The sequence below is a fragment of the Propithecus coquereli genome, unplaced genomic scaffold, assembly GCF_000956105.1.
Source record: "Propithecus coquereli isolate 6110/MARCELLA unplaced genomic scaffold, Pcoq_1.0 Scaffold54, whole genome shotgun sequence".
NCBI lineage: Eukaryota > Metazoa > Chordata > Mammalia > Primates > Indriidae > Propithecus > Propithecus coquereli.
The window spans coordinates 3,356,361-3,377,946 of record NW_012151285.1 but is presented as its reverse complement, the minus strand read 5'-3'; the positions used below and the strand labels follow the sequence as shown (position 1 = coordinate 3,377,946).

The following is a 21,586-nucleotide window of genomic DNA, read 5'->3' as shown; positions in this document are numbered from 1 at the left end:
GTGTTAATGATCTGCATGCTGAAGTATTCAGGGGTAAAGTGTGCTAATGTCTGCATCTTTGAAATGTGTCAAAAATAAGATGAGTTGATGGATGAAAGATGGAGAGATGTGTGATAATGAAAATACAGAAAAATTTTCATCATAGAATAGGGAGGGGATGGCAGGAATGAATTCTTTCAGCTGTTCCCTAAGTCTGAAAATTTCCATGAGAAACTACTACAATCAAACAAAATTTTTTTTTAATTGGGTTATTAGCAGACGTATACTACTTCTAGACTACGTACGGAGAGGCAGGATGTTTGGTTCTACTGTCCCGTCCAAACAGAACAGAGGGAGAAATAAACTATCTGGGTATTCATGACAATACCTATCAATCCTTAGCATCCTTGTTAACGTGGCTATTATTATTGGGTTCCTCCCAGGCTTTTAGGGATACAATCTTTGAGTATTTCTAGTGTTCATTGACCAGCTAGTGCTGTGCTGACCCACTCAAGCCCCATTTTCCAATCCTCTAACATGAAGATTCTGATGACGACTTTCTTCAGCCTAAAATGAGCCATCAGGCAGAGAAATCTTTTAATCAGCCAACTCCAACAGGCTATGACATCAAGGCTCTTTCTTGGTATTCATGATGATGGTGTAAGTTGTGGATTGATTTTCTTTCCAAATGGATCTCTGCAGGAAAACTTCTGAGTGTCCTATAGACTAAATGTGCTTAGCTTCAACGTAAATGCAGCTCTGAATTTAGGTTCATTGATTAACTGAAACCTGGCTAATGACAGGTGGGTTCCCTGAGGTTGAGACACATATTCCTAATTCTTATTAAACGTTCCCCGGCAAGCAAGAGGGGCAAGACAAGTCCAAAATAAAATTCTCTATAGTGAGCTATAAAGGATCAATAAACTGTTCTTACATGGGGGCCCCACGAAAAACTGTGGATATGGAGGTTGCAAGACTCTTAGGATACCTCGGAAAACCCAACAGAGTGCTAGCTGTTCACTGCACTAGGTTTTTAATAAACACATACCATCTGATTGGAGAATAGATTTACGGTAACTAACCTCCTAACATGAAACTTAAGGTGCTTAAAGATTATGTAATCTCCCATGTCAAGCTAGGTGGGTTATGTCTTCGAACATCTTCAGCTGATCCCAGTTCTATCCATGCCTCTTCAACACAATTGAGAACAGGTGGAGAGGTAAAGAGGGACATGGTCGGAAACCTTTACGGCAAATGCAAAGGAAGCCCCTTTTAATGGAATCCTCCCTGCAAAATTCTGGGCTACCTCTTAAGAAAGGAGTGATAAAAATATTAATATCTTAATGTCATTAAGTACCTAAGTGTTAGGAAATATCTTTCTTCCTAGATATATTTTACTGCCATTTATAGGTGGTGGTATTGATTTTTCTTCCTCACTGCTCCAAAGTGATAGATTAAGTCCTATAAGAATATTTACTCTGGGACCATTTGAACTCCAGATTCCTCCTTTCCAGTAGCAGCTCAAGGCTTCCCCGAATTAACATCAAGATTAAAGATAAGTTCGCAGGCACAAAGGCGAGGGTGAAAGTCGCATGTGTCATCTGGTCTACTAAACCTGGAATCCCTACTACTGAGAATAGGCATTGCGGTGCTGCCAGATTATGAAGCCACCGTGTTCTCAGAACGGTGGGCTATGACCTTGCTGGGACATGACACACGGCCTTCTGCTGGACAAAGCTGGCTGTCATGCAAAGCAGCGACTCTCATTCCGCAAGCAGGCTGAGACAGCCCCTCCAGCAAGAGGATGCGTCCACTCCCTGGCTTGGCAAATGAGAGAGGAGCTCACCAGCCAAAAAGAGGAGGGCAGCAGAGGGAAGGCTTAAGGGAGGGCAAGAGGAGGAGACACAAGGCGGATCCCCAGGGAGCCACTGGGAAGGAGCCAAGGACAAGGAACCTCACGGGGCCACACCTAACACCCCCTCCACAAGGAGGTCAAGCTCACTGGAGTTCTACAGCGGAGCGGGGGTGACGGGGATCTTGAATGTCTGAATCCCCACAGTACCTGCCCTGCTCATGGCTGGCCTGGCCCCCTTCAGTGCACATAATCTTTTTCCTCCGAAAGGGACATATTGCTGGGATGAGGGAAGGCTTTCGGTTTTGAGGAGCTGTCTTCTGTGCTTATCGCGCAGGATCGAATGCACAGCCTTCAGGAAGTCCTTTCGGCTCTCCGGGGAGCTATGAAGAGAAGATTGACACAGGTGAGAGAAACAGTGCTTAACACGCGGGGAACTTCAGAGGTTATCAGGTGCAGCCGAACAAATACCCCTGAGGGCCGAAGGTTCAAGACTGAGGCCGGGACTCCAATCTCTGCTGAGCCGAGTTTTCACAGCTGGGGATAAAAAGCAACGGCAACTCCTTTCCCCTCTTGCTTTGCGAGTCATCTCCTGCTGCCAACGTGGACCAGAGCAGCCGCTTAGCAAAGAGATGGATGGACAGTGGGATTTTGTACCAAGAAGTTGCAAATGCTGCTCTTGGCGCTTAACGCAGAGCTTTTCATTCTAAAAGGTTTGGAGGACAAATGAACCACAAGATGCTTATGGCTCCGCAGAGCACCTAAAGACTGATGTCGGAACGTCCCTAGTTTCCTCTTGCATTGGCCTCCCTCCTGTTAAATATCAACTCTTCCTGTGACACATCTCAGCATGTAAATATTAAGGCTACATTGTTAAGAACTACAAAGTCTTCCCAAGTCCCAATTCCCTTGGTAGAAAAGTTCTTCTTAGGTAAGAGCTATTTTTCTTGTTCTGCCCTCAATATTTTTCCCCAGGTAAGTTTCACCTGGTGTTCACTGTCAACAATGAATACGGCATCTCTAGAGGCAGGGTCACTGACCCCCACGGACTTTACCAACAAAATCGCAAATGGGTTAGCCTAAGTAGGTGGTAAAGATGGTGCTCAAAACACATGTGGATTATTTAGAACATTTCACTTCTAGTCCTGACAGTTGCCTGGGAATCTGCCCTTTGTTGACTGCTGTCACCCAACACAGAAAGGTGATGTGGCAACACAGAGCACAGGTTTTGAAGTTAAATCCACCTCAGTTTGAACCCAGTGTTCATTTTTTACAAGGCTTTAGGCAAAGCACCCTGTGTGAGCCTTGCCTCCCCATGCGTAAAATGCAGTAACAACAGTACCTTGGTCTGACTAAATGCAACAGCGAATGTTTAGCACAGTTCATGCTTGGTAGATGCACCTTCTTACTACACTAGCAATAGCATTATATTAATAAAATATCACTAATCATAATATTAATTCTATTGTTTTTTGAGGGCAAACTATAGCATACTCCTACTCACTGTGTGAGATACTGGGTAATTATTGAGTAAATTACTTAGTGTCTATGATTACATTAATGCACGAATAAATATGGGTCATTTAAATCCAAATACATCAGAATGCCATCGACTGGAGCCACTCATCTGGAGGTTTTTATGGGGAAAAAAAAGAAGTGGCTGCACAGGGGAGAAGACCTCAATTCTCGTGGAGGAGGAAGAGGAGGGGAGAAGAGAAGAGGGTAAAAGAAGAAAAACAAGAAGAAAGACGTAAAAGCCCACATTACAAGCTCAGCTTCCACTCCAGATCTATAGGTGATCAACATGGGCCAACCTCCCTATGTTTAAGTTTTTCAAAATGATCAGGAATCCTGGTAATACCTTCACACACTGTCACCTCCATCTGCTGCATTTGGAGATGTTACAGTACAAAAATGTACCCAAACAACAAAACACAATATTTTATCACAACCATGTTGTTCCAATCTGCAAAATGTAAACATGGAAAGGAAGTTCTCTTTCCAATGTTGAACATATATGAAAATTCTTACTTCCTTTTAGAAAAATATTAAATAAACCAGGTCTTATATTCTAATAAAAGTTTAGTTTAATTTATCCAATTACTATTAATTAATAAGTGTTAATTTCTCAAATGTGCAAGAAAAAGCACATGGCATGTAGGGAAGCACAGGCTGGTCTGTAGATGGCAGAAGGGGTGGAGGACAACCCGGGCTGGACAGCCTCTACCTCCCGGGCCCAGGCTCACCTGCAGCACAGGTGGAAGACCCTCTCTGGCCTCCCTTCTGACTCCGATTTTACATGCACAATTTCACACACGGCATTTGCCTCTGCATCTAGAGAAATTAAAACAAGGATGAATCAAGGGACATTTCAAATGAATTCACTTACATTTTACAAAAGCATTTTCCTGCTTTGATAAAAGGCTAAATAGTGCAGAGCCACACAAGACCAAAGATACTTCACTACTGTTCTATGATCTAAAGAGACAAAGTGACTGAAAGCTTAACGGGTGCTAAGAAAGAACACTTGGAAAATTTCCAGTTGCTAAAACCTCTTTCTCAATGGTCTAAAAGGCCAGTCAGTCAATCATATCGACTGAAGAACTCTCCCCTTCAGCTGTGCAGCCTGTTTCACTGAACTACATATTTCAATTAAGTAATTAGTTGTTTTGGCAACAGTTGGGCTAAATAGAGCCCAAGACTCCAATGCACGCTTCATCAAGCTAGTGATGCAGCGAGGCAAGCCCTTGCTGTCTGTCGGGGAGCCTACCCAGGGCCACCAGGCATGGTGCCCTGCTGACCAAATGAAGCAAAAATGGCATGCCAAAAAGGCGAGGGACAGCTATATTTTAAAGTAATTTCTAAGCTTTGCAATGCCTGCACCACCATAGTGTTTTATTTAAGTAGTGAATAACGTGTTTGTGAAAGGAACAATTCACTGCAGACATTAAAGCCACACACTGTGAGGTCTCATTCTTATCCAGTGATTCAGAACCCTGGTCACAAACCCTCATTGTGGCTACACGATTTAACCCCAAGCAGAATCCATTTGCAGAAAGAAAGTCTTATAAACTTTCCCGAACTAAGATAAAAATCTAGAAATTCCATGTTCTGATTGTCAAATCCACTGGAGTGTATTTCATGAGGAGAGACGTTTTGACTAGTCTTTACAACTCAATTAAAATAAGCTTTTATCTTGATGGTTTTAAACTTGATTTGAATGAAAAATAGAGGGTGAGAATGGAATGTCCTATCACAAAGATGGCTTTGTTTTCAAAATTTAAAGTCTTTATGTGTTTAGTCCTCAATGAAGGAAAAATTCCTGGCTAAGAAGCCTGTAGTTTGCTATAGAAATAAGCCTTCCCAATTATAAACCTGGCACCAGGGAACGAAGGAACTAGATAATTCATAATCTAAGATTCTAAAGTAAGACAACACTACTATTGTGTGTCCAAACCTCAAAATGCTATTGCAGCTGCTGTAGACCCACCATGTATAGGTGCCAGCCAATTCACATGTAAATCGATTTTGCAAATCAAATCATAAGTAAAAAAGCACGGGGATAAATCACTGTGCTGGAAGCTTAGAGAGAAACCATCAGAAGGCAGATAATCATCCCCAATATATCTGCCCTACATGGCTTTTGCATTTGACTTTTCCTACTGCACTGTGAAGGAAGATACATCTAGCGTATTTGGGGGAATAACTGAAGGTTTACCAAATATTCCAAGAGGTTTCAACTCAGGACGTTAGACTAGGGTGAGTTGGTTTCAGGAGGAGCAGATCCAGTTTTATTGCTTATAGTGGTGACAGCAAGTGAAGACAAGAAGAGGCTGAGCAACAAAATCAGACAGTAAGGACTTGATGTTCACATTAGATGCCGGAAGCATAAAATGGGAATATACATATCCACTGTGCACCTGCAGGGTCCACCGGTAGGGCCTCTTTTCCCCACCTCAAAGCTGCACCTGTTGTCCAAGTAGGACAGGGAATAGGTGTGGCCAGAGAGTGTCCACTTGGCTCCCCTAAATGCTTTTTCCAGGGTGTGCCTGGGAAAGCCACTGCCGACTTTTCCTCTCTAGAATTCGCCTTCAAATTACGCCCAGGCTGGGGGGCCTCGGAATCACAGAAATATTGCTTTTCTTAGCCAATATCCTGAAGTTCGCTTCTCTTCCCGTGTGCTTAAAGCATCATCTGCTTCTATTACTGAGTATACTCGCTGCTACCCAACGATTCACCTCACTATTTGGATCCCAGGAAAAGAACTGACATTTCAAAAGTCTTCACACTAATACCAAAGATAAAGATTTGTAACACTTCAGGAAAAAAAAAAAAAAAAAAAAAAAAAAGTGTGTTCAATGGCTTTGAGCGCATTCTGGGGCTCCTGGTTAAAAGGCAAGTGAGTAATTTACATGGGCTTTGTCTGCTCACATGTCTTGAGTATTCTTTCCAGGAGCACAAGGCTCATTGCTACTCAGATGTTAGTCACTGTAATATTATTGATATATATAACAGAATGACTAGAATTCCTTGGAGAAATTTCGAAGATTTACACAACCAATCACTCAGTTCATTCATTCACTCGGTCCAATCGTTCATTATCTAATAAACGGCTGGGTAAATGAGGGGTGATGGGGAGATTGAGGAAAAAGAAAGCTAAGCATAGAAGAAAAAAATGATAGGGTGGTTACACCAAGAGTGTGAATTCAAACAAATAATTCATAGACACATCAGAAATATGAACCCGGCGCAGCTCCGAGTTTACCTGCACTAGCCAAAGCTCGAACCTGTAGAGCTTCGGTAGGGATCATATGTCGGAATCGGAAGGGGTCCCAGTCCTCATAAATTGAAAGCCTGTGAGATCCTACCTGCAGAGGAGAAGGAACCAGCTGCATGAGAACAACCTAACCTACCCTGGACCAGTTCCCTACATTTTCCAAACCACGGACAGACTGGTGTGCAGCAACTCCAGTGCTTGTCCAGAGGAACTTCCTCCCCATGCATGCCTTCATTCATCCAGCGGAAAGTTAAGCCACACGATGAGTGTGCTGCCAGGGTGCAGATAAGTCTGCTAACCAAATGCAGGTAAGGGAGAGACACAGGAAAGGGGAGAAAAGAGATCCCAAAACAAGAACAGAGGCAGAGAAAGGGAACAGTAGCGTTAGGGAGGTTCTGGGCCATGGTAGGTCCAATAGCTAATTCACTTTCATGCCCTAACCACGAGCCCGCCTGGAAGAAGGCAGGATGGGCAATCTCCTCGAGAGTCCTTAGTAACATTTAAAGAAAGTAAATCGTAAAAGGGCTCATACTGACAAAGGGGTAGAATTATGCAGCTATAACTAAGAAGCAGATAGGAAGAGAGATACTTTCAAACTATGGGGTGAAATAAGAAGTCTTACAAGTTTCTTCTTCTGTTTGGAACCATCTTTATACACAAGAACCACAGCAGTTTTGAAGACTGGAAAAAAAATAAAGACAGTTATGGCATGAAATACGTGGGGTTTTTCCTTAACATCATCAACTTGTGGTAATAAACACTATAGTTTTATGAAGGGGACAGTGAGATCCCAGTTAACTAATGCCCACTCACCTTCCATTCACTCATCACACCTGTGAAACCCAAAAGCCTATTAAGACAAAATTTTCCAGGTTCCAAACAAAAATAGAAAGCCTACATAAATGGAAATAACCTCCCCTACCCCCAAATGTTTGGGTAAAATATAATATTTTAGCTATGATATCATATCAAGGTTAAAACTTCAGCTGATACATATTCAACAAAAATGTACTCGTTCAGTAGCTGGAAGAATAATATGTCTTTAATAATAACACAATTGCTAAAATTGCTGAAGGTGATTTCCATTCATGTAAATTAAGCTAATATTGCACATGCATACAAGCACAGTATTCATAATTCAGGAAATAGAATTCATCTTTTTGACCTGAAGAAACAAAAATTAGTTTATGAAGCAGAATGCAATCCCAATTCTTCCAAATAGGCTGAACCAGAGTAAGCTCTTTAGGAGCAGCAAATATGTAGTTTTATTCTTATATTATTTCAGGGGGTGGGGAGATACAATGCAGTTATGCATAATCTTCCAGAGAATTCCTTGAGCAATGCCAAGTATGTCTGACACGACGCAGTGATTCCGATTCCTCCTAGAGGGGAGTACAGTTGGCGCCCAGAGGAATGGAAGGGTGACTCCAGCCTGTCTTGGTTCTTTGTGTCAGGGTCTCTGCTATGGTCTAAATGGCTGTGCTTCCCCAAAACCCATATGTTGAAACTAATCACTGATGTGATGTTTTTAGGAGGTGGAGCCTTTGAGAGGTGATTAGGACATGAGGACTCTGCCCTCATGAATGGGATTAGTGCCCTTATAAGAGAGGCCTGAGAGAGATGCCTTGATTCTTTCACCAAATGGACATTCAGAGAATTCTCAGGGATGGGCCACCAGGCTACCAGGCCCTCTGGAGACTAAGCCAGAGTATTTGGTCCATTTTCCACCCTACTAAGGACAGGTCAGTTTTCCCTTTGTGTGGGGTCATCCTAATCTCCACTGCAGAGAAATAAGCCTTGAGATGCAAAGAAACTGACTGGCCACTGGGTCCAGGCTGCCCCTAGTCCTTCACACCTCGCAGCACCTGAGCCTCAAGATTCCGTCAGAATAGACTAGAAGGTTCCCTTCCAGAAGTTCTCCCTGAGCTGAGGAGGCCACACGAGCTCTGCACAGCGGCTGAGCACCAGCCATCTGTGCAGGACCTTCATTCCCACCATGAAGCCTTCAGAGACCACAGAGGCCAGGACAGCTAGGTCCCCTTAAAAGTGAGAGAGCCATACCTTAGGAGAGGGAACCCAGTGATCCTAATCTCAGAAGACCCACCGCGTCACTGGGACCACGGCTCAGTGGTGTGGTTGCCGTGGCTCTAAGGCTAATGTTCTTGCCACAGTTTCCTCACCTTAACCATCTTGGATCACAGCAGGAGGGCCAGAGAGGGAGCCTCAGCCTCTCCTTCAACTTTCTCCAACCCTTGGGTCTATTCTCACTCAACCGACTCTGTGGGGTTGCCCAATCCCTTCAGACGTGGCCTCGATCCCCAAAACTCTCGGCCACCCTTGCCAGCCAAAAGCACCCTCTCTGTGCCCCAAAAGGTGAACATCTAATACCCATCCAGGCAGAAGCCCAGACAAGCTATTTCTGTTTTTGGTGGTCGTCAACATTTGGCACACATGAGCCATCCTGGGCGTAAAACATCGAGGTGCTTGGTTGCTGGCGAGTCAACTTCAGTCTCAGAAGAAATCTGCACTATTTCCTGAGGTCAGAGGTTTAACCCAAAACAAAAAGACAACCACGTTTTAACCCCAAAGCTGCCTGACTGAGGGTAATTAACGTCCTTCCCTCACAGCCATTCTTCCTTATTTCAATGTGTTTCTAGGCATTTCTGCTAGCTCTGCCTTGCTACTTGACATCACATCCAAAGCTTGTCACCTTTAATGACTGGAATCCACAGATAAGCTCGTTGTGATGACTGCCGTCAGCCTTTGTTCATAATCCCCATTTTAATCCTTCCTTCTCTTTGCTATTACTCTTGGGAGGATTCTGAGTAATGATCAGCTTGTCTCGTGCAGCAGCACAGCCTTCAGCAGTTTTTCTCTTGTGAACTGTGGCCCCTACCAAGTTTGCTGTCCATGTGGCGCCCTGGGGCCGGGGGGTGCAGCTGCTGTTTATACCCGGGACAGGAGTCCTGGGCTCACCCCTTTCCTGAAGGCAGCGACCCCATCCCTCCCTCTCACAGACAGCCCCCAGGGCAGGGAAGAGAGTAGCGCAGAGTCTGCTATCTGAGCCCCAAACCTCAAAATTGGCATTTTCTTGAAACACTTATACCATAGGTTGGCAAACTAGGACCCTCAGGCCAAATGCAGCCCCGCCTGCCGCCCGTGTAGTACAGCCTGCTAATACGGCCATCTCCTTTGTTCACACATTGTCCCCAGCTACTTTTGGCTACAGTGGCAAAGCAAGTGGTCTCTTGACCCCAAAGCCTAAAATTTACTATTGTGGCTCTTAACAGAAAAGAGTTTGCCAACCCCTACTGTCTCCTACTTACATTATTTTCTTTTTCTAAATCTGTTTATTTCTAACTACAGTAACTTTGTAAAATTCAGAGGACAAGCCATGAAAAATCCAAATGCTGAACTCTGGAATTGCTACTCTGTAGCCCAACATCAGAAACAGGGAGATGGTTTAGGTCATTTACTTTAGTAGCCTGCATCCTATGTGTGATCCACCAAGAAGCATCAGAGAGACCCAGGTCTCTCCAAGAAGAAATCACAATATAAAAAACACAAGCGGTGATTCTGAAAAGAAAGCTGCCCCCCAACACCCACCCCCATCAAAAACCGCCAACGTGTGAAAATACCCAAATATGCCTTTGTGTGGCCTATTCAGTCATGTTTTCTCCACACACTTTTATGTTCCTTTGTTATTTTTAATGCAATGGCATCAACAGCTATAGCAGCTCTTTGGGAATTTTAGGAATATACTAAGTTCTCAATGAAGGCTAAGCGATCTAAGCGGGAAGTCCAATAAATCTTTGTATTAAACACTCTGATTTTCATAACACTAGGATGTTCCATTAGAGAATACTTTGTTCACATCATGGAGGAATAAAAAAGAGCTCAGTTAAAGAAGCAGCAAGCAACTCCCTCTCCCTGTAAGCGCAGAAAAAATAATGTAAGAGAATGGTAAATGCTAGATTTCCTTTATAGTTTGTTTCTACCCATGATAGGGGGAGGCTAGGCAAAAACAGAAAATAAAACAAAAGCATGGAGTGTTGACGGTTTTATATTCAGGGATAACACTGCAATATGTCGATAAGCATTGACACTGCAACAACAAGCCATAGTTCCTGAATTATGTCCAAATCCCAGTACGCTAAAACTCCGTTTTTCTCTCTCTCAGAAAACACATTACAATAACATGAAATCCCTAATTGCGGCAGTTGCATCCATTTGAACCAGTTTATTAAGCAATAAATCATTCACAAACATCTCTACTTTCACTAGTTGTTTAGCAGCAATGTGATGGAGATGTATCTCACAACTGATCGAGGTTACTCCAGAGTTGTCACAACAGTTCAACCGGGAACCAACATCCCACATTCTCATCTTGCATATATTAATAGCAACATGGAGTCAGGAAAAGAATAAAAGATACAGGTCTTTATATAGGTCTACAGACCTACAAGATATAGGTCTTTATATAGGTCTATATATAGGTCTACGGGTCTCAGAAACAGAGACCATTTTGCCTTGATTTTTCACTTTATTTTTCCTTGGTTTATTATTAGCCCATAATTTTGAAAACATACTTAGAACAGCAGCAGCAGCAAAAAAAAACCACTCTTTTCCTGCCTGTATGTTTATATCTGGGATAGACTTGGGCACAGCCATTTCTGCCTACCCATGCAGCTGAGTGGCCACACAGCACAATGTAACTGCAAGGTTTCATTTAGTATTTTTGAGATGTTGGTGGCTTATAGCAGAAAGACCAATTTAGATAACTGTAATTAACTTTATTTTAATAAATTGTGTCTTGGAAAAGAAACATTCTTATTTCGAAAAATAAGCCAGCTTTTCCCTCTCTGCCAAACCTTCTTCTGAAACATACCAAAGGCTGCCAATTCCGGTTCCTTCTTCCACTTTCCCAGGGAGGCTGGTGGGTTGAGCCAGATCACGGTGCTGTGCAGAAGCAGGTCTCCCATGCTCAGATCTGCAACCTGCAAATCAGAGACGGGGCAAAGCTTACCAGGCGGTGTTACTGATACTCAGATTTTCACGAGGTTTGAAAATTCAGCAGGCCGATGTCAATTTTTCTGCATGAAAATACTGTTCCTGAAACATTTGCTTAAGTAGGTGAGGTAATGCATAAGTTACATAGCTTGAATTAGCCATTCCATAATGTGACGTATACCGAGGCATCATGCTGTACACTATAAATATATGCAATTTTTGCTTGTCAATTTAATTATTTAAAAAAGAAATAGCACAGAAAATGATGGATCATATCTTTTAAAAATACTGTCAATTTCTCAGTTTCTCAATAAATACCACCTACACTTGAAACAATATGCTGAAGACATCAAAATACCTAGTTAGCTTTTCTAATGCCAAATATTAGTATCATTATGTTCTAGCTAAGTTTGAGCCGGAAACAATGCAATTTTAATGGAAGAATCCTTTAATTCACACGAAATTTCCTAATTGAAAAATAAATCCTTTTTTTTCCCAAGGAACCCCCCGGATTTTGGGGGGGGGGGTGATGGGAGGGAGAATGTTCATCTTTTTTTTCCTTTATTCCGTGTTTGTTACCAGAATCTCAGGAATAAGACAGCAAAAAGGTACAAATCAGGGGTCTGAAATACATATGCAGCTAATCTGTCAAAACTGATTCACAAAATCGGAGATGTTTTGTGTTCAAACAGAGACCGTTTCCCAAGGAGACACTAATGGCCATTAGTGACAACGATCCACCCCAGATAACTACAGACATTTCCACCAGTGAGCGTGGTCTTCTGGGAAGCAGTGGAATCAAATTATTGCTTCTTCTTCCAATTCATTTCAAAGAAGATTTTATTTCATTTAGAGGAGGAAGAGAAAAGCCAAATGAGGAGGTGGAAGGTTCCTCCATCCGCATGTGTGGCATGGTCCCTGGAACCCCGAGACATCATGAGAGGTGGCTGTGTGCCCCCCACCGGAGGTCAAATGCTAAACTGTTGAACAGACAAGTTCTTCTGGTTGTAGAACCATCCCAGACATGATGACCCGGAGAGCCCGATGGTAGCCCAGTGTCTCTGCCTCATGACAGTCACGTCTGCTTTCTTACCGGAGTCACTTGCCCACTTCCAAACCTATCAAAATCCCAACCTCCCACCCACTGTGGGGAAATTCTCAGGAGCCTAATTGTAGGTGGGAAGATCATCTGGTCTCTATGGAAACTTGTCAGAGGACAAGACTTTACAACAATCAGAGCCCACCTGCTGTCCCATTTGAAAACGTCATGAATTGCTAGGAATTTCTCCTCCAAATATGCCTCCCTGATATGCCCACCCATTGGCCCCTCACTTCTATTCTCTGGGTCCATAAAAAATTCAAGCCGGTTTCCTTTTTCTTTAGGGAGCATTTCAAATATTTGAAAACCTGAAGTTCAGCTTCTCAGGGACAAATGGCTCTCATTTGTGTTGCTGCTTATGACCTAACGGGGTTTCTGGATACAGCAGTTTGGCTTTGCCCTTCTTGAGCCACCGAGACAGGCTCCGGTGCTAGAGCTGTAGTTCCGTCAGCACCGTACACACAGGTATTACTGTGATTATTGGAATTACTGTAGTTACTACTGAGCTATCTTACTATTAGTACAACCAGGGGTTAAAACAATTTATAAGCAATCACATTAGTTTGTTTATAGATATTAAGTAACTAGTTAGCCAAACTCCCAGGATATCATAAGCCAAGGGAACTGTGCAGTCTCCACCACCCACAGGCACAGCAAATACCCATAGGGAAGAGTCATTGTATACATAAGTCAAATTCCCAGATAGTACACTGGGCCCCAGCCTTAGGGGGTATGTCTTCAAAAGTGATTAAAGGTCACTGCGGTCAATGCTCCAAACTCCACTTCCTCCAGTGGAATTATACGTCTGCACCTTCTGCCATGTGATTTTCCAGCACCTCCCACTAGACTCGGCTAAATATATACCCCTGCCTATACGATTTTGGGCATGGCCATGTGGTCTGGGCAGTGGACGTGGCATAACAAGTTTCCACCAGCCCTCTTGAGCATCCAACTTCCAGCCATGGGAAGAGCCTGGCCAAGACAGCCACTGCTCTTCAGCCTGGACCCTAGAAGAAAGGGACAGGGAGTACACCTGAGCCGTTAGGCGGGAGCTCACCAAGAGAAGCCAAAACTGAGTTGATCTACACACCCATGTATGAAATAAATATTTGTTGTAGCGAACCACTGAGACTTTATGGGCTGATACGGTACCTGTGCACATGGTTTCTCTCTTGACAAGTTTCCACGTGGCAAGTGTTAAGGGTGGGTCAGAGCTGCTCCCGCTGGCCACAGCCTCTCCCTTGGGCTTCTACTGGCCCCCTTCAGAATCCTCCTCCCAAACCCCAAGAGACAGTTCTGCTGGGAGGCCTCCACCGTACTAAGGATTGGCTCAGCCAGGCTTTTGAAGGCCTTTTTCTTCCTCCTACCTAAGCAAAAGGGATGCTGTATGTGGTTCAGCCCAACTCCTAGGCACGGGGCAAGAAGATGAAGGCCCAGCTACATTAAAAAAAAAAAGTCTTTGCCAGCATTGCTCTCTGTGAACATATTTGCCTTCACAGATATCCCAAGGAAAGTTGGCTGAAGACAGGATTCAGGTACCCTATGTCCCCGGAATGTTACCATTTCACTATAAATCTGCTATTACCAGCAGATACTAATAAATCTTCCTATTTCTGTTCACAAACTGTTCACAAATCCTTTCTAGGTCTTTGCCGCACATACCATGAAAAGGGAACTACAAAGATCAGGAGTCACCTTTGTGAAAATCAGCACATACTTTGTGCACCTCCACAATCACCTGCCTGAGTCTCTACGGTTGTTCCAATATACTGCCGCATGTGGTAGTGTAGAACTGTCACTGATCTTGGCACAGACCGTACTAATTCCCCAGGACTCATTGTCCTCAGGGTTTTATTCTTGTGGATTCAAACCTCCTTTCCAGTTTGAAGACCGTTCTCAATGGAGGAAAAAGATCAAACAGGGCTTGAGTGGTTCTTGAGTAATCCATTGCCTTTGAGTAATCGATTTCCACTGGGGGCTATTTCTTACTTGATTATCAGAATTTCACCTTAAAAAATTTCCAGTTTCACCTAAGCCGTATTCCCTTTTATAGTCATTGACTTTTGATCATATTCGTCATTTTCCCCAAATTCTTTGCAGTCCATTATCTAAATCACCTTCTAGTCTTTAGCATCATGGCCATTTGCTCCTAAGGTCATCAAATCCAGAAATGTATTTGGCATATAAAGAAAATATAATGAAATATAATGTAAATGTTTATTTCTTGCTGGGTGCAACGGCTCACACCTGTAATCCTAGCACTCGGGAGACTGAGGCAGGACATCGCTTGAGGCCAGGAGCTTGTGACCAGCCTGAGCAAGAGCAGGACCCCATCTCTACAAAAAATACAAAATTAGCCGGGTGTGATGGTGCGCACTTCTAATCCCAGCTACTCAGAAGGCTGAGGCAGGAGAATCCCTTGAGCTCAGCAGCTTAAGTTTGCAGTGAGCTATGATGATGCCACTGCACTTTAGCCCAGGTGACAGGGCAAGACCCTGTCTCAAAAAAAAAAAAAAGAAAAAGAAAATGTTTATTTCCATGACCCAGTAAAATCCACTTCTCTCAGAATGAAATAAACTAAAATATAGAGTGGGGTAGATAGAGTCTTATGATCAAAAATATTTGCAATATTATTCAAAGTAGTCAATAAAGCCAAGAGAACTGCCTAAAGACAGGAATTAAGTAAATCGTTGTTTAGCCACACAATGAATATTACACAATAATTTAAAATAACATGAAAATTCTGTGGTCAATATAAAAAAATCAAGGTAGAAAATTACTTTCAAAATAGAACTATTTAAACATATACATTCATTTTTAAAAATCAAAATCAACACCAAAACATTAAGAGGCGTAAGTTCTGTGTTTTGTGACTGTAGAGTTTACTTCTTGCCTTTTTATGTATTTTGCCCTTTTCTCTAATAAGCATAAATTTTTTCCTCATGGTAAAAGTTTTACAAGAAAGTAAGAATTAAATCGAGGGTAGCAGTTTCTATCTTTTCTATACTCTGATAGATTAAATTATCTGCCATGTAGGCTGAGAACATTCATATGCTCTGCTTGTAATATTATGTAGAAAAAAAAATTGCGTTTCAGTTGAAAACTACACATCCTCCGCAGCAGGCCTTCCTGGGCTACGAGGCTATAGAGTCTAACCCTGAACACTGTCTTTGAGCTCCTTGGCAACTCTGCGTAAGGCGCAGGTAACAGACAGATGTGTAAATTCTGTCCAGTCTGGTACTGACCTAGTCGATTTCCTCCAGCTGTGGAAACACTATTAACAGTTTGTCTTTATTTAAATTCATCTCAACATTTTTTTTACTCCATATATAAATCTGTGAGATTTTGACTTTTCCAATGAACCTTTACAACACCTGCCTGGGTTTCCCACATCTCACGAGTATAATAAATTCCTTAACATGTGTTTATTTTTACATCTCTAATGAGATGTCGTGACTTTCACCTCTTTCTGAAAATTATATTTTAACAGTCTGAAAACTTGTTTTGTTGCACTGAGGACATAAAATGAACCAGGATAATAACCCTCCATATCTCTGGAGATAAGGTGCTTTCTCTAGTCTAGGCTAAACAAACAAACTTTGTCCCACCCGCTTTGCTTTTAACCCTGTTGCTAGTCACGGTTTCCTCCCAGCTTTTCTTTGTCTTTGTTTCAAGGTAGAAAGCAAAAGTGAGCACAATATCGTCATTGAATCTGGTGTCCGAGGCATTGATGAGCACTACAAACCATACATCCCTGAATTCATCTCAGTCTTATGATCTTATCAGCACTTTTATTCATGTAAGTGCTTCACTGACTCAGGCACAACTTTTAGTTCACTCTAAGTCTTTCCTCAAGTGTATCTGCTCCTGTCCCTGCTTCTTCTAAGCAGGTTTTTGGGCAAACTTAAAAGAAAAATGATCCAGAGTCATTTGAAACTTGCATTAATTCAACAAACATGCCAGATGTTATTCTAATCTCTGGAGATATAACCTTGGCCTTTAATGATGCTCATTGAAACAGCCCGGATTGTGGTAACGGAAGTTCACTCTCACATTTAATGCAGAATAAAACCAGCAATCCATAGGTGTAAGAGGTGAGTACCAGAACAGTCCAGCTGAGGGAGAACATTCGTATCATAGCCTTGGATAAAGGACAGACCAGCCACCAGGGAAAACAACATCGTTGTAACTACTTTACTTACAATTAACACCCTTACAAACAAGCAAACGCAGACCCGGCTTTCCTGACAGGTGTCCTGAGGAGAAGAGCATCCTTACCTCTTTTTTCTCACCGGTCTGTTCAGCAATCAGCTGGTCAAACACGGCCCCAAATTCTTCATGGATTTTCTGCATCTCATTGATGTGACTCGCGACCTTGTTCATGGTCTTGATGGCCACTAGCAGAAAACAAGCCATGAAATGAGAGACGCTTGGAGCTGCAAGCCAGGAGGACGTCCCGGGGCGGGGGACCGTGGCTTACCATCCAGGTGGTAGTGCTCCTCGCTCTCCGCATCGGTCAGAGCAAACAGCTCCTTGAGCAGAAGCGGGTACTTGAGAATCCTCTGGATGGGCTTGATGAGGTAAGACTCCAGCGTGGACGAGTGCTGCTGCTTCGGGTTCTGGGCATCCAGGAACGCCTTGAAAGCCGCGTCCGTCCTGGCTGCAAGGGTTTAAACACAGGTTGTCAGGGTGGGACGCCCAAGTGACTCCCTTCTCACAACTCCCCACACTTACTCAATTACTCCAAGGTGTGTTTTTGCAGGACTGAGCAGAGAAGGCGTTTCAGGAAGAGGGAAGGTGGCGGGGCACGCAGAGGAATAACGAGAAGGGACTGTCGGTGGAATTTATTATTTGTTTATTTGTGGGGGTGGGGAAAGGCCTGATGAGTTAAAGGATCACAGAGTTTGTAAGTTCTAGACACCTGGATTTTCAGCAGCTGCTGTTTATCCTCCTTACAGGAAACATGTCTTTTTATTCTGATGTTTTGACAGCTGGCATCTTAGGGACCTGGGGAGACTGTCCCTCTCAGGGCTGGCCAAGTCCTGGAGATGGTAAAGGTCTTGCCAGCAAACGTGGCTTCAGAGTCCACACACCCTGCCACCTGCTGCGTGAGGCTCTTACACGCTGTGCCACTGTTCCCCTGACCTAGTCACCCGGCCAGGTGTCACACAGCTTGGCCTCTACTCCATCCATCCCAGAGCCTGAAGAAATCACTCCAACCAGCGAACACTGAGCCTCCTCACCCAGCCTCACCCATTCCTTCCCTCAGGAGCCACAAAAAGGCTCTTGGCCACATTTTCCTCTCGCTTCTCTGCCTCCTGAACAATGCTGGTACCTCCCCATGCGGCCCCCTGTCGTACAGAGCGCCCCCTTCTCTTGGGGACTATGACCTGATCTGCTGGCCTCGCCATAGCCGAATAACAATAAAACCTACATTTTGAACACTCTTTACCCTGGTTTTCCTAATCTTTCAAGCATTTCACTGCTGGTAGAACCTCCTTTGAAAAAAATGCAAGAAAACACAGAAGCAGCAGCTCCCTGCAGCTCTGGTTAAGTGGGGCGAGGTTGGATCTCCCACAGTGATCTGTTCAATGTCAACTCGGTGCTACCACCTGTTAGCGTCTGCAGGGCAGGATCTGACCACATACAGCTCAGGCAGCACTTTCCTCCCCAGCCTTGCTCTCATCTGGGTCTCAGCTGGTGCAGAGAGCAGCCTGGGGAGTTGTGGGGCCCTCGACAAGCAGAGGTGCCTGCCAGTGGATGAGCAGCAAGACAGGACTAATGCCTTCCAGGTGTGAAGGCCTCTTACGCAAAATATGGGAGGCGGAAAGGACCACATATCCAAGCAACTTAACAGTGGTCATGTGGAGCTTCCAGCCTGTGGCACACGGAGGTACAGGAGGATGGCACACTTTGGGTGGCACATGAGCCCTAAAAATACCCTCCCCCATACCTTGCCCTTGTTTCTCTTCCATTTGTCTATTCCTGAGCTGTATCCTTTATGATGAACCAGCACATGAACATAGTCAACATGTGAACATAGCATTCTTCACTTGCAAGAACCTAAGTATTCATCTGGACACCTTTTGCCCACTGGAAATTAAATATAGTGCTCTAATGACTTGATACTTTTCCTAACAACACCTGGCGTGTCACAGGAACTCAAAAATTCCTTCAATAAATAAATAACCTCCCTTGCCACCCCCCAAAACCCACTGGGTATGCATTTTATTAATACTTATACTTCTGATAAAAACATATTTCCATTCCCAGTGGTTAAGAGTGTGAGCTAAGATTAAAGATATTGCAAAGGGGTGTCATGAAACTGTAAAGTGATTCTCCTGTCTTTATTCAATTACGAAAAACATGGGGGAAGACCTCATGAGACCACAATCTTTTCACCCCTTTTAAGCGTCATTAAGAGGATCAGACTCTTTGGATTAGCATCATTTCTCCTCTTTGCAAGGAACAAATCCCTAGAGAGAAGGGACACTGGGAATAAGTGACCAACTGGCCCAGGTGCCAAGGAAGCCAGGCCAGGCTGGGGCCCGTGCACAAAGAAGCTATGGCTTTCTTAGGGCACCCTAAGTCTCGGAATATGTCTAGAAGGGGCCTAGGAACTCTCCCCACAAAAAGCCTTAAGTCTAAAAATATGGCTGTGGGTATTTAACCCATCAACTGCATTTCATATTAGAACACGAGAGGGTCCAGCTCATAGCACTTGTTGTGGTAGAGGTGCGCCACTCCCATCTAACCTAGCCGTGAGTCTGTAGGAACCACAGACATGTACTTTTGTTGTTCTCAGAGAGTTCTCTCCACCCTCTTGGCTCGTTTCACAATTAGAAAAATGTGGGTCATACCGTTTTAAGAGGTAGTTTTGAAAGATACTATAATATTTTTCAGGTGCAAAAATAATGTTATTGAATTAAGAAAAATCCACGGGGGCAGAATTTAATCTAATTGAGTGATTAAAAATAACACAAATTGCTCTGAGGACCCTAATGGGTATATAATTTCACTGTAGGGCAAAGCACTCTAAAATTGTCACTTTAACAATCTCACAATAATTAGCATTCAATAAAAATATTTAAATAAACACACACACACACACAACTCTGTGACCAACGGAGCACATGGCAAAGGTCAGACAGCCTGACAAGGAAATTCCCAGGTCCCCTTTAAATTTTGGGATATGCTAGAACACTGTTGTGTAGACTACCACTACCGCCAAGTCTGTCTTTATCTGGGACAGGCTCTTTTGTTATCCAGAGACCTGTATTGAAGTAATATTTCCTACAATAGGTTTTAAATTAATTCAAACTAGTTAGTTCTCTTTGGCAGCAACACATGTATATTATTTACATGTCCAGGGACTTGATCAGCATCTGTTTACTTGGCAGCGACAGGGAAGTATTAAGGAACAGCAGTCTGATTTCTAGAGATCCTTTGAAATCAAATTTTCTATTGGTTCTTTGGTTTGCCAAGAGAATGTTTCTTTAACGCTTTTACCATCACCAACTACTACACTATAGAACTACAGAAATACAACTACCTTTTCTCGAGATTCTCAGAATGTTCCATCCTCTTCTCAGGACACTTAAGAAAAGCAGCTTGCCAGTATAAAAATTCTACTTTGTTCTGCACAAAAATAACTGCAACCAGAGCAATTTTGGGGAATAACTGAAACAGCTTTCAAAGTAATTTTGGTAGCTGTTATCACACTTTCAAGAATAAAAGTAGGTGAAGGAAAGATGAAATTCCACAAAAAGATACACAGTAAGTCCTTAACATTGTCAGTGAGTTCTTGGAAACTATGACTTTAAGCAAAATGACATATAACGAAACTAATTCTTTTTCTCATTGACATCACAACAAAACAACAGTAGTCAAGGACCTGCTGTATGACGTACCGCTTAAAGTTGCCGTTTCCAAGAACCTACTGACAATGTTAAGTGAGGACTTAGTGTTATGAAGTGTGGTGGGTTATAAAGAAATTCATGAAAAATAGGAAAAACACAGGGAATTTCTAAACCGCCTATGTTCTTACATAACTGCAAAATGACCCATTAATTCTGGCCCAAAATTTGCCATGGAAACTGACAAAATTATTAATTCAAGATATGATTGCATTTCATTTTTCAGTACCCATATTGTGTCTTGTTGAAATATCTATCTGGCACATCAATGACGCTGTCCAAAAGTCCCCAACCACAGTCTGCCACACAAACGTGATCGAATAAGTGACACACCCACCTGCCACCCAGTCAGAGGCCTTACCTTTCACCAGGACCTTGGGAACTTTCGTGTGGCTGGCACAGAAGGCACTGTAGAGCTTGAAGCGGTCGGCATAGTACAGAAAGGATCCCCCCAGAGAGAACAGCACTTTCTGGATTTAATGAGAAAAGGCATGGTTGGTTGGTTTTCTTCCCCATCTAGAAATACTAGCAGGAGCTCACATCTTCCCGGCCCACCCCACACATCAGCATCACCCAAGCCCCCCAGAGCCTTTCTTTGCTCACTCATGCCCTAAAATTGACCACCAGAAAGTATGTGGGCATACAAATTTGTGTAACAGATGTTGGATTTTGTCTTCTCAGTATTTACAGTGGAGATGTCCCTGGTTTTCCAGGTCTGTATCTTTTAACGACCTATCTGGGATGTTTGAATGTTGATGAGAAAATATATGTTTTGGAAAAGGCAGAAATCTCCTCAATGCTCTCATTAGCTCCTGTTGGGAGACAGAAGTGACAAACCAAATAGAGGCAGGAAATGCTCACACTCCCTGAAACAGAAAACATGTTTCTCCAATCACTACCTCCACACTCTCCAAATCCACACCCTCTCCGCCAGCAGGGAGTAGGTAAGAACA

The 21,586-nt window shown here is 43.2% G+C and overlaps 1 protein-coding gene across 3 annotated transcripts in view; it reads right to left on the bottom strand.

The window, feature by feature from the left end:
* Positions 1-21,586, bottom strand: part of TIAM1 (T-cell lymphoma invasion and metastasis 1) — a 192,041-nt gene that overhangs the window by 3,936 nt on the left and 166,519 nt on the right. For 2 of the 3 annotated variants that reach the window (XM_012657344.1, XM_012657345.1), the window contains 8 exons: positions 20,995-21,103; positions 17,198-17,377; positions 16,996-17,114; positions 11,497-11,605; positions 7,231-7,289; positions 6,597-6,699; positions 4,078-4,165; positions 2,042-2,214 (listed from right to left, as the gene is read on the bottom strand). In XM_012657344.1, coding sequence (XP_012512798.1) covers positions 2,042-2,214; positions 4,078-4,165; positions 6,597-6,699; positions 7,231-7,289; positions 11,497-11,605; positions 16,996-17,114; positions 17,198-17,377; positions 20,995-21,103 — 940 coding nt within the window. Of the gene's footprint in view, positions 1-1,981; positions 2,215-4,077; positions 4,166-6,596; positions 6,700-7,230; positions 7,290-11,496; positions 11,606-16,995; positions 17,115-17,197; positions 17,378-20,994; positions 21,104-21,586 lie in introns of all 3 variants that reach the window. The other variant, XM_012657346.1, reaches the window with a different exon arrangement.